This window comes from Notechis scutatus, chromosome 2 (genome assembly GCF_049901735.1).
Source record: "Notechis scutatus isolate UNSWTSFEM ecotype Mainland chromosome 2, rNotScu1.2, whole genome shotgun sequence".
NCBI lineage: Eukaryota > Metazoa > Chordata > Lepidosauria > Squamata > Elapidae > Notechis > Notechis scutatus.
The window spans coordinates 160543799-160557117 of record NC_142010.1 but is presented as its reverse complement, the minus strand read 5'-3'; the positions used below and the strand labels follow the sequence as shown (position 1 = coordinate 160557117).

The window sequence follows — 13319 nt, the reverse complement described above, 5'->3', positions numbered from 1 at the left end:
TGAAAGCTGTAATTTCCCCTTTTCTTCACCCTTTCGTTTTTATAGGAAGGCTAGCGAATAGGAAGTTTAAATTAAATTTTGTGCAAGACAAAGAAATGTTCTTTCTTGACTCACATAGAGCATTGTAAAAACAAAAATAAGCAGTGAAATTGGAAAGACTATTGGCACATAAACCTTCACAGATTTAATTGTCTATAAAGGGGAATGTATAAAAATATTAAGCTAATAGTCAAACTTTTAAAAAGGCAAAAAAAGACCTGGTGGGTGTGATCTCCCTAACCATAATACAGCAATTGAAGAATACAATAAAATTCAGTTGAGTACTGAAGATGTTATGTGGTTGGGTAATGAAAACAAACAGTAAAGTTCAGAGAGCGCCAAGAACTGCACAATACAATTCAACAAAATACAACTTCTTAAAAAAGAAAAGTAATGAAAAGTCAGAGCTCATGGAGCTAGGTATTTACTACTCAGCAACAGAAAATTTCCCAAATATCAGTATGCAGATTGTTCCAAGTTCAAAATGTTCCAAATTGAAAATTGCCATTTCAAAGATAACAACACACTGTACCTGAAAGTGTTGTCCTGAGCTTGGAAAAAAAACAGAGTGTCAGGTTTCCAAGTGATGAAATCCATTTAAAAAGAAAAGTACAAAGTCCATCTTCCAAAAAGATTTCTTTTATTTAGGAAAGCATCAAATTGGCAAAGTCCATGGTAATTCCAGATCTGACACAACCTGGAATTACCCCACAATATTACAAGTTAGAAACAACCCCCAAAAGTCACATTCTCCAATAGAAGTAATTCAACGTTGCTTGATGTCATAAATCTCCACCTCAAGGGGCCCCAGTAAGGATAGCTTGTTTCCCATGGGAAGAAAGATCACCTAGCCAAAACAACTCTCTTTATCTCCACTCCCCGCTTAGGAATGTGTCAAGCCCGAAACCCTTCCCCCCATGACTACCACAGAGAAAGTAAGAAAAAGAATATATACACTGCTCAAAAAAATAAAGGGAACACTTAAACAACACAATGTAACTCCAAGTCAATCACACTTCTGTGAAATCAAACTGTGCACTTAGGTAGCAACACTGGTTGACAATCAATTTCACATGCTGTTGTGCAAATGGAATAGGCAACAGGTGGAAAGGATAGGCAGTTAGCAAGACATCTCCAATAAAGGAGTGGTTCTGCAGGTGGTGACCACAGAACCTTTCTGCTTTCTGGCTGATGGTTTGGTCACTTTTGAATGCTGGCGGTGCTTTCACTTTTGAATGCTGGCGGTAGCATGAGACAGAGTCTACAACCCACACAAGTGGCTCAGATAGTGCAGCTCATCCAGGATGGCACATCAATGTGAGCTGTGGCAAGGTTTGCTGTGTCTGTCAGCGTAGTGTCCAGAGCATGGAGGCACTACCAGGAGACAGGCCAGTACATCAGGAGACGTGGAGGAGGCCGTAGGAAGGCAACAACCCAGTATCAGGACTGCTACCTCCGCCTTTGTGCAAGGAGGAACAGGAGCACTGCCAGAGCCCTGCAAAATGACCTCCAGCGGGCCACAAATGTGCATGTGGCTGCTCAAACGGTCAGAAACAGACTCCATGAGGGTGGTATGAGGGCCCGACATCCACAGGTGGAGGTTGTGCTTACAGCCCAACACCGTGCAGGACGTTTGGCATTTGCCACAGAACACCAAGATTGGCAAATTCGCCACTGTGCTCTTCACAGATGAAAGCAGGTTCACACTGAGCACATGTGACAGACGTGACAGAACATTCTGCTGCCTGCAACATCCTCCAGCATGACCGGTTTGGCCAGTAATGGTGTGGGGTGGCATTTCTTTAGGGGGCCGCACAGCCCTCCATGTGCTCGCCAGAGGTAGCTTGACTGCCATTAGGTACCGAGATGAGATCCTCAGACCCCTTGTGAGACCACATGCTGGTGCAGTTGGCCCTGAGTTCCTCCTAATGCAAGACAATGCTAGACATCATGTGGCTGGAGTGTGTCACCAGTTCTTGCAAGACGAAGGCATTGATGCTATGGACTGGCAACCCAGGCCTGACTGTTCCCCAGGCCTGAATCCAATTGAGCACATCTGGGACATCATGTCTCTCTCCATCCACCAATGCCATGTTGCACCACAGACTGTCCAGAAGTTGGGAGATGCTTTAGTCCAGGTGTGGGAGGAGATACCTCAGGAGACCATCAGCCACCTCATCAGAAGCATGCCCAGGCGTTGTAGGGAGGTCATACAGGCACGTGGAGGCCACACACACACTACTGAGCCTCATTTTGACTTGCTTTAAGGACATTACATCAAAGTTGGATCAGCCTGTAGTGTTTTTTTCCACTTTAATTTTGAGTGTAACTCCAAATCCAGACCTGCATGGGTTGCTAAATTTGATTTCCATTGATAATTTTTGTGTGATTTTGTTGTCAGCACATTCAACTATGTAATGAACGAAGTATTTAACGAGAATATTTCATTCATTCAGATCTAGGATGTCTTATTTTTGTGTTCCCTTTATTTTTTTCAGCAGTGTACTAAGACTAACTAAAATGGCTACACTTATGTCAATTTCGGGGTTGACACAGAGCTGTTCTAAGTTACTTTTTTTCAAGAGTTCCAGTGTCCTATTACTGGCTTGTTAGTGTTTTAATTCATTCAAGGCACACACACAGAGGATATAGTATATATACTGTAAGTGCAATAAATACTGTGGGGTCCTCAACCCCTGGTACCAGTATTGGTCCATGGCATGTTAGGAACTGGGCTGTGCAAATGGCAGGTGAGCTAGTGAAGCTTCAACTGTGCATGCATGGGATTTAGGTTGCATGCAAAACCTCCCCCCGTGAAAGACAGTGTTTCTTCTGAAACAAGTCCCGGTGCCAAAAAATTGGGACCGCTGAGCTATACTGTTGTACAGCGGTTGCCAACTGGTGGGCTGCGGCCCACTGGTGGGCCCTGAGAAAATTTTGGTGGGCCACAGATAAATCTCAACCCCAGAGCACCCTCCCAAAGCAATTAATCTAGGCTGCGCAGAAACACAAGGCTGCGCTGCCCACTCACTCCTGGGAGTGAGAACCCTCCCCGCCCACTCACTCCTTACCCAGTAAACTTGCCTGCTAAATTTCTATTTTTCCTTTTTCCAATCATCATCTGTTCTGCTGTGCCGGGAGATTTAGATCAGCTAGAAAGCAGGAAATGGTTGGATTTCTTACTTTCTAGCTAGTCTTTTTTTTTTTTTTTGGCTCTGCTTTTAAGTACAGCCGAACCTCCCTTAGGACTGAAGGTTTGCTTGCAAGCAAATTCAGTGCAGACTCACGGCAAGCAAATTTGAGAGACTGAGCTAATCGATGGAAGATAGATCACTGAATGATTCTGTGAGCAACTCAATCTGCCTGTTTTGCCTGATTTTGAGTAAAAGTTGCTCTTTTTTTAAATAAAAAATTCAATATTTACATGCATGGTGTGTTGTGAGTTAATTTTGTGAGTTTGCTTGCTAGCAAATTTTATGTGAGACTGAGCTAGCCAATGGCAGATAGATAGATCTCTGAGTGAATCTGTGATTCTTTGAGCAACTCAATCTGCCTGTCTACTTTGCCTGATTTTGGGTAAAAGTTGCTCTTTTTTTATAAAAAAATTCAATATTTATATAAATATTTATAATATTTACACACAAGCCATGCCCAGCCAGTCACATGACCGCCAAGCCCACAAATTAGACCACAGAACCAGTTAGTGGTCCCTGGGATCTAAAATTATGAGTTTGGTGGTCCCTGAGGTCCAGAAGGTTGGCGACTCCTGCTGTAGTATACATAGTATATAATTTATAGTATTTTTATTTATGCAGAACACTAGTGTTTTTGTGAAAATCATGTAAAACCTAATGCGTAATGTAAGAGCTATGTGTCATTTTCCAAAAGCTTAAGGGACTAGATATACCATTCTGATTGTTTAAATATAGTGTTTTTTCTTTATTAACTGATATTAATCAAATTGACCTCTTTGTTATTCTTTCCTGCAGGTCTTCGGGTCAATGGGGAACTCATCACTGCTTACCCACAAGTAGTGGTGGTTCGTGTACCAACACCATGGGTGCAGAGTGATAGTGATATTACAGTTCTTCGCCATCTGGAGAAGGTGGGCTGCCGGCTAATGAACCGTCCACAAGCCATACTTAATTGTGTCAACAAGTTCTGGACATTCCAAGAATTGGCTGGTCATGGTGTGCCTCTTCCAGACACTTTTTCTTATGGTAAGAAAAATTCCACAATTATTATGCATCTATGAAATATTAACTGAAACTAATATTACATGTATCATAAGAATTTTTTTAAACAGGTTTTATTCAGTTTTCCACATTTTAACATCTCTTTTTAGTGAACAGCATGATTATAGGTTTTACATATACATACAAATATGACCATAATTCAATTTTTGTATTCAATTTCTTATCTTAACAGCTTTTATACATTTTCTATTTTATTATATTACTCCAAATGCTTATCTCATTATTTAATTCACATATATTAACTTCATAATTATTATACTTTAGTACTTTTAACTGTCACATTTCTATATTCCTCTTAAATTCTGATTAATAACACTCCTATAAATTGGTTTCCCCCCTAAAATATCAGTTTAAGTGTGCCACCTCTAAGTTACATATTCATTAATTATCTCCCCTTTTAAATCCCATTAAATGTTTAACATTTTATTACCTAAAACATTAAAATTAATAATCCCATTTAAAACTACATAGCATATAAAAATCAGATTGTGCATGGTTTCCCCTTTTTAATTTCATAAGGTTTATCTACAATTTCAGGAAAAAAAGACATACTAATCTACTCATTTAATCCTAAACCTTGATGTTAATTCCATTTCAGCTCTCCTATATCATTTCATTTATTTCAGTATATTTAAAATATTTCAATATATTTAATAAATATATTCCATTATTTGTTACAATTATCTCTATGCATAAAGGAAAAGAGCATTGAATTCCATTATCAAAAAATAGCAGTTCTATTTTCCATCCCCTCTCCAAATATCAATCAGCCATTATCTCTATGTCTAATTAAACAATTTTTCCCATTTTTTTAGAATTCCCATATTTCTTTGTTCCCAAGTCCTGTTTCTTATCCCTTCTTTCCCCTTGTATTTTCCCCTTTATTCTTTCACTCCAGTTTTTATCCCCCTCCAACTCCCTTCCGCCCTTCGAATTTCTGCTGATACTTTTTCCCTTTTTTAATTTTCCGGACATTTCCCTCTTTATTCAAATTGCCAAATCTCCAATATTTGTTTCCAACTTTTTCTCCCACGAGCTGCTCAGAGCATCCAGTAGTGGGAGGTGCTTCAGTCTCTGCTTATCTAGGCTGGGCTTAATTTGCGGAATGCTCCTCCTCCTCCACGGGACTCCTCCCCAGCATTCCCCAGTTTTGGCTCAGCCTCGTGAGAGATAGGCAGTGCTTCTCGTTAATCCTTGGCCGAAACAGGAGAATTCTCTTTAAGGTTTGCAGATAGTCAATTGTTCTTTTTTTACCGACGCTGCCCTTGCCATCTGGCCGTCGGGGATCGCATTATCAGGAAACGCTCCTTGCGCTCCTAAGCGCAGGGAGGCTTCGATGTCATTTCGCCCCCCCCAACCGCTAGCCCTACCCTTGCCATTATGATCGCCGAGCCACTTTATCATTTAAATGGCGAGGCTTTTTTTCTCTCGCTCTCTCCCGAGTCGTATCGCAGTTTCTTTTCCCCCCCCAAGAACGCCGTTTAGGGGTGGAGGTGTAATCGCCTCATTGTTTCACCTCTCCCTGCCGGTTTAGCCCTAAGGGTTGGAGCTTATCTCTTTTTCTCGGCGGGAGATTGCTGCTGGCGCGCGCGCCACAAATAACGTCCGGTCACCATTTTTTTACTGTAAAGGGACCGCGTGGCCGCGTTGAATGCTAATTCAATAGACTGTGTGAGGTAATCCTTATTCCAGATTGAAGGGTTTTTTTTACACAAAATACCCCGAGGAATCATTACAACCTCGTTTCCAACATATTCAAGGCTTTTGTTAATTCGTGTTGTTGGCTCAACCCTCACATTTCTCCCTATCCAGCGGCACAACAGCGAGCACCTAGGCCAGTGTCCGCCTGTGCAGGGAAGCTGTTGAAGGCCTGTGAGTGATAATTTGGCCTGCTGGGCGTTCTCAATTTGGCTGATTGGGACATCCAAATTTGATATATATTTGCATACCCATACGCTCTGATAATATTAATCATACCAATATAATAATATTTGCAATTTTATAACAATAATAAATTATTTGTTGAGATACGACTCAATTTTGAAGCAGATATCCATATTTTAAAAAAAAGAAAAAAAGGATTTGATTTCAGGGCACCCTGTCCATTCTTGGCCAGGTCCCTGGGCATGCCAACCGCCTACACAATATAGCATTAAATAACGAGCGTACTGGTCCTTCCACAATCATAATGGCAGGGGGTAGTGGTTCACACTCCTCAACTTCAAGGGGCAAGTCCAAATCTCAACACAATCCTAAGCCAAAAAAAGGGACTTCTAAGGCATCAGAAAAGGATGCCAACAGGCGCCACAAGGCACTGGAAAAACAAATAGATAAGTGCACACGGGAGGCACACAGGACCTCTCAAGCCTTCTCACCCCACAGTCCAGAGCTGTCCTCCTCTTTCCTCCCTCCTACCCCCCTAGATCTCTCTCTCTCATCCAGGCGCAGCATGGCTCCCCTGAGTCAACAGGCCCAGTCAGCTCAATCACCAACCATGCAAAGAATACCCGAAGCGATGTTCACACCAACGGCTGCCGGTCTTCGACAGGAGCAATCTCTTCCAGACGATGTGCCAGAGCGAATGAAGACCTGGAGGGAGATGGCTGTCCGTCAGGGAATCGCAGCAGGCCTGCAACATGCGGTTCTGACCAGGGATCATCCCGCATCCGCTGAGTATGATTCGCAATCAGTTTGGTCATTGGCCAGGTCGGAGCCACACTATACCCAGGTACAGTGTCAAGGGGGTATGCTTCTACAGGAGCCGCAGGAGGAGGAGGCGAAAGAGGTAGAACACGTTGAGCACACGGACAAGAGTGAATCAGAATCAATGCACGATACTGACCCGGCCATGTCGGAAGCAGGCCCCTTAGAAAGGGGGATGTCTGAGGATGAGGGCCTCGTTCCCGACCAACCTGTATTTACAGGCTTGTTCCGGCCGCAACTTTTCAAATCTCTATTGTTCAAGGCCAGAAACACTGCGCGACTGGACAAGCCCACCCCTTCTACCATTCCAACTCTGTCAGATGAGGGACCAGAAGATCTCATTTTCACCCAACCATGAGGCAGACATGATTCCAGTCCCTCACATGTTTGCAGACCTGGTACAGAAACAGTGGGCTTCTGCAGCAGTGTACCCGGCCCCCACTGGTTATGATAGGAAATTCTTTAATTTGGCCCCAGATTTCTTAAAATTGTTGAATAGTCCTGAGGTAGACGAACCCATTGTGGGATTAGTGTCCTCGTCCTCCATTCCCAGTGAGGCGCTGGAGGCATTAAAGCCGGAGGACAAACGGGCTGAGCTAGCCCTACGCAGGGCCCATCAGTCTGGCCATCAGAGCAGCTACGGCTGCTTCCTTCTTTACCCGTTCTTCCCTTAGATGGCTCTGGCTATTATGGGAGCATGTTCCCAATTCCAACACTAGAGCACACCAAGACATTGCAAAGCTTATAGCAGCTGCCGAATTCTCAGCTGACGCAACCTTTCATGCAGTTAAGTTTTCAGCCAGAGCCATCACTTCACATGTCACAGTGCAACTCTTGCTATGGTTAAAGAATTGGCAAGCGGATATTAAACATAAATGCAAGCTCGCTTCATCTCTAGCGGGAGACAGACTGGCCCTTCCCTCGATCCGCTACTCATCGAGACTCGAAACAAAAAGAAAATTTTACCCTCCCTTTTTTGGAAGTCAGACCCTAGAAACCCTCAGTCCTTTTGGAGGGGATCCTTTTGGCCCTTTTATCAGGGACCATTCTCAACCAGATAGCAGAGACCCCCACCTTTCCGACCAGAGCAATAGCCAGAGAGGTCAGACTTTGGGATTGCTTTCGTTGGGAAGGTTTGCAGCCCTTCAGCCCCTTTCTCCCCCTCTCCCTTGAAGCTGCTCAGTTTAGACACCAGCAAAGGGGTGGCCAACCCAAGAAATCCTTCCGAGGAGCGGGAAATAGATTTTTCCGGTGTCCAAGATAACCCCATGGACCCGGCTCCCATTGGCGGCCGCCTTAAATTATTCGCGGACCAATGGGACTCCTCAACGTCTGATTCCTGGGTCAGAGACACGATCAGATTCGGCCTCACGCTGGAGTTTCAATCCACTCCCCCAGACTTCTTTATGTCGTGCCCTCTTTCCAGAGATCCAATTAAACGAAATCTTATGGAAACAGCTATTCAGCACCTACTGGACATACGAGCCATCCAACCAGTAGCTACCGACCAACGAGGGCGAGGTTTCTATTCACATCTTTTCATTCCCAAAAGTTCAGCGGGGTGGAGAGCAATCTTGGATTTGAAACGCCTTAATCAATTTTTAGTATATCGCAAATTTAAAATGCACACCCTACATCTTACTTGGTATCAGAAAAGGTGACGTCCTTACATCTATAGATCTGACGGAGGCGTACTTACATATTCCAATTCGGCCTTCCCACTATAAATTTTTACGATTCTGTTATAATAATCTCCATTTTGAATATGTGGCTCTTCCCTTCGGACTAGCCTCTGCCTCCAGGACCTTCACAAAGGTTCTCGTAGCCCTCGCTGCTCATCTTCGAGGTGTCCCCATACGACTGCAGTGTTACCTCGAAGATATCTTAATTTTGTCATCTGTTCATCAATCAGTCATAGATACTCAGACCACATTACACTCCCTACAACTACACGGGTTCTCAATCAATTGGGAAGAGAGTCATTTAACACCTTCGACTCAATTAATCCATCTGGGGGCAGTCATAGAAACAGTGGAAGGCAAAGTTTTCCTGTCACCAGATAGACAAAAAAAGCATTCATCAATTAGTTAAGGAGGTCAGGGTTCATAGGAGGGTGTCCCTAGCTGATCTATCAAAATTGTTAGGCAAGATGATCTCATGTATATCTATTTTTCCTTGGGCCCGGCTCCACACTAGATCCCTCCAGTGGTTTCTGCTCCCATACCAGCGATCCGGCCGAAGCAGCTCCAAATACAAGGTCAAAGTTCCATCACAGGACCTCATATCTCTTCTCTGGTGGACCAGACCAGCCATAAACAAAGGTTGCCTATTCAAAGAGCCCCACAGACTTACCATCACCACCGATGCCAGCCTGATTGGATGGGGAGCTCACTTTCAATTGCTCACAGCCCAAGGCCGCTGGTCCTCCATAGAACGATCGCGCAGCATAAACTGGGTAGAGCTTCGAGCAGTACACCTGGCTCTCCGCAGCTTCCTTCCACAGGTACGCAACCAACACATATTAATATTGACCGACAACATAACTGCGAAAGCTCACATAAACGGGGGAACTCAGTCGAAACCTCATGCGAGAAGCAGAGCGTTTGTGTCATTGGGCAGAGAGCAACCTGATTTCCATCAGAGCAGAACACATTTCAGGACTGGTGAATACACAGGCAGATTGGCTAAGCAGGGACACGATAGGTCCATCAGAGTGGTGCCTCCATCCGACCCTCTTTCAAGAGGCGGTCAGGACATTTGGGCAGGCAGTAGTAGACCTGTTCACTTCCCCCCTCAACGCTCAGCTCCCGAGATTTCTTTCCAGATACCCCTCACAAGGAGCGGAGAATTTCAATGCGCTCCGTTGCCGTTGGCCCCTGGGGCTTCTGTACGCATTCCCGCCACTTCCACTGATCCCCAAGGTCATCCAGAAGCTGCTTGACGAACAGGCGGAACTGCTTCTGGTAGCTCCCTACTGGCCCAGATGGTCGTGGTTTGCAGACCTCCGCAGTTTATCTGTATCACCACCATGGAGAATTCCGCCAGACAGGGTCTTGTTAACCCAAGGACCCCTTCAACATTCAGACCCTCAATGGTTGCACCTGACCATCTGGAGGTTGAGCGAGTCGTCTGAAGAGCGAAAAGTTTCCCAACAGAGTTATCGCCACCATCCAAGCTTCCAGATGCCCCTCAACAACTCGCATCTACAATGCCATGTGGTCCAGTTTCTGCAAATGGTGTACCAAGTCTGAAATTGATCGCATTTCTCCATCTGTGGCCCAGATCCTAGAGTTCTTACAAGAGGGGCTTGATGGGATTATCACCTAATACGTTGAAAAGACAAGTGGCGGCCTTGGCGTCAGTCGTCACTTATGAAGGTCTCCTATCTCTTTCCCATCATCCACGCATACAATGTTTCCTTCGAGGAGCCACGAACTTACGGTTCGCCGTTATCCCACTTGGGAACTTAACAAGGTCCTTCTTGCACTCACTAAGTGCCCTTTCGAGCCTTTGCAATCGTCAAGTCTCCAATTTCTGATGTATAAAGTAGTTTTTCTTGTAGTGATCACTTCCGCTCGTCATATTTCGGAACTGGCAGCCTTGTCGATCAGACAAGATCTTTGCGTCTTCCATTCCAACAGGGTCGTCCTTCGTCCCGATCCTATGTTCATACCCAAAGTTAATTCAGCCTTTCACAGGGCACAAGAACTGATACTTCCTAATTTTTATCCCAAGGGCTGGAACGACAAGGGCATCGGCTGGACGTGAGGCGAGTGTTACGAATATATATTCACCGTACAGCCTCTTTTAGAAAAACGAAGGCTTTATTTGTGTCTTTTCAGCCCAACAATCAGGGATGCAAGGTCTCATCCTCCACAATAGGCCGTTGGCTACGGGCCGCAATAGCAAAAACGTATCAGACTCAAGCACTTCAGGTGCCCAGGGGCACAACAGCTCATTCAACAAGGAGCGCCGCAACATCGGCAGCATGGGCCACGCAGGCACCAATCACTGACATCTGTCGTGCTGCAACCTGGGCCTCTCCATCGCCTTTCATTAGGCATTATAAAATAGATGTGTTTGTATCAGCCGAGGCCTCCTTTGGCAGAAGGGTTCTGCAACGGGTCCACAGGGACCAGGAGGGGATCCCAAGACAGACGGAGTCCCTCCCGTAGGACAGGCCAAGCTTTGGTATGTCCCACTACTAGATGCTCTGAGCAGCTTGTGGAAGAAAGGGTGTTGGTACTTACCTGACACGCCCGTTCTCCTTGAGCTGCAAAGAGCATCCAGCTCCACCCTCTTCCATCTGGTGGGATCCTGTTTCAGCCAACGAATTTTTACAGTATTAAGGGTGAGGGTCTTTGTTTCTCTCATCTTCGCCAAAACTGGGGAACGCTGGGGAGGAGTCCCGTGGAGGAGGAGGAGCATTCCGCAAATTAAGCCCAGCCTAGATAAGCAGAGACTGAAGCACCTCCCACTACTGGATGCTTTCGCAACTCAAGGAGAACGGGCGTGTCAGGTAAGTACCAACACCCTTTTTCTCTTTCTTTCCAGAGCTCTTTGTTCTCGACGGTAATTAAAGATGGCCCCAGGCATGATATTCTTCCGATTAAAATTGAAATTCCGATTTTTTTGGGAATCCCCTCCCTTTCCCCCCACCCCTTCTTCTCCTCCTTCCCCTCCCCTCGGAGGCCCTGAGTCAGGAGTTGCTGGCGCGGCTCCGCGCGGCTCCAGTCCCGCGTTGCCTCAGGAAGGGAAAGGCAAAAAGGAAGAGCCGCGGCGGCGCTTTGCAATGGCAGCTGCGGCTCCTGGTCCATGGGCCAGATGCATCACGTGCAGGCCATGGGACTGGAGCCGCGTGGAGCTGCGCCGGCGGTAGCAACTCCTGACAGCCCCAGCCGGATACCTGAGCGGAGCCCGGGCAGTGCGAGTGGAGGCCGCTGAGCGGCAGGAAAAGGGAGCTGGGCCAGCCACAGTCCAGCCTCCGTGCAACACGCCACCGCCCGGCCCTGGCGAAGGAAAGCAGCGGGCGCTCCCCGGGCGCGCGGCAGGGGGTCTCTTTTGGCCGGCCCCGATTTTTTTTTCAGAGCGGAATATCATGCCTGGATGGCCCCTTCTATGTTTTGCTCCACCTCCTCTTCTGTCCTTTGTCTTTTTTCTTCATACTCTGCAATCACATTTTCAATGAATTTTGAAGCAAAGCCCAGCTTTCACCTTGTTCTTGTAATATTTCTTTCGTGTTTTTAAGTTCCATTTTAATGCCAGAAGAGATATCGCCATTTTACAGCTTTCTAATTAGCAATTTAGTTTGTGTATCATAAGAATTTTGTGTTGACAGGAAATGATCCAACATATAATTCAACAGGTCCATTCTTGTAATTTAGTTTTAGCACAAGCAGCTTCCTGCAACTGAGAGTTTGTCTCTGTCGTGTGTGTTTGTGTCAGGCATGATATTTTTCCGATTAAAATCGGAATTCCGATTTTTTTGGGAATCGCCCGGGCGGTGCGAGCGGGCAATTTCTTGGCGCGCGGTGGGGGGTCTCTTGGCCGGCCCTGATTTTTTTTTCAGAGGGGAATATCATGCCTGTTGTGTGTGTGTGTGTGTATACATACATTCCCTCTCCATTTAAATCCAAGGAATAGTATTAAATAAGCAGAAGGTTGGACTAGAAGATTTTCAAGGTCCCTTCTAAGTTTGTTATCCTATGCTCTGTGTTCATTTATATTGGCTAGCAATCTCTCATGGGCTGGTAAGATGTAGTTTTCTCTAGCCTTATGATTCATGAGGAAGATAAAAAGGCTTTAGCAGCCAATGCTGACTATAATCCATCTTTGTTCTCCAGTTATCACCTTCTTTTCTAGAATTCTCATCTTTGCCTTTTTATTGGTTTATAATATTTATTCCAAACTCTTAGAATGAAACATCTAACAAAAGTGATTGTTAAAATTAACATTTATTTTAACCATATCATATCATAAATAACCGTGCCGTCCAAATCTTAATTCATGACCTTCTAAATCAGGTAGCCCCCCCTGTCACACACACACACACACATCTACCTCTCTTTCTCCCTCTCTCTTCCTCTCTTTCTTTCTCTCTCTTTCTGTCTCATCTCTCATCTCTCTTTTTCTCTCTCTCCCTCATCTCTTTCTCCCTCTGTCCCTCCCTCTCTCTTTCTCCCTCTTTCTCTTCTCCCTCTTTCTTCCTCTCATGTCTCTCTCTTTCTGTCTCCCTCTCCCCCTTTCCCTTCTCTCTCTCTCTCTCTCTCTCTCTCTCTCGTGTGTGTGTGTGTGTGTGTGTGTGTAAAAAACATTTCCAAA

The 13319-nt window shown here is 45.3% G+C and overlaps 1 protein-coding gene across 7 annotated transcripts in view; it reads left to right on the top strand.

The window, feature by feature from the left end:
• Positions 1-13319, top strand: part of RIMKLB (ribosomal modification protein rimK like family member B) — an 88713-nt gene that overhangs the window by 40249 nt on the left and 35145 nt on the right. For all 7 annotated transcript variants that reach the window (XR_015747911.1, XR_015747908.1, XR_015747907.1 and 4 more), the window contains exon 4: positions 4029-4259. Coding sequence is in view for 1 of the 7 variants with exons in the window: in XM_026687377.2 (XP_026543162.1) it covers positions 4029-4259 (231 nt within the window). In the remaining 6 variants the exon portion in view is untranslated. The remainder of the gene's footprint in view (positions 1-4028; positions 4260-13319) is intronic.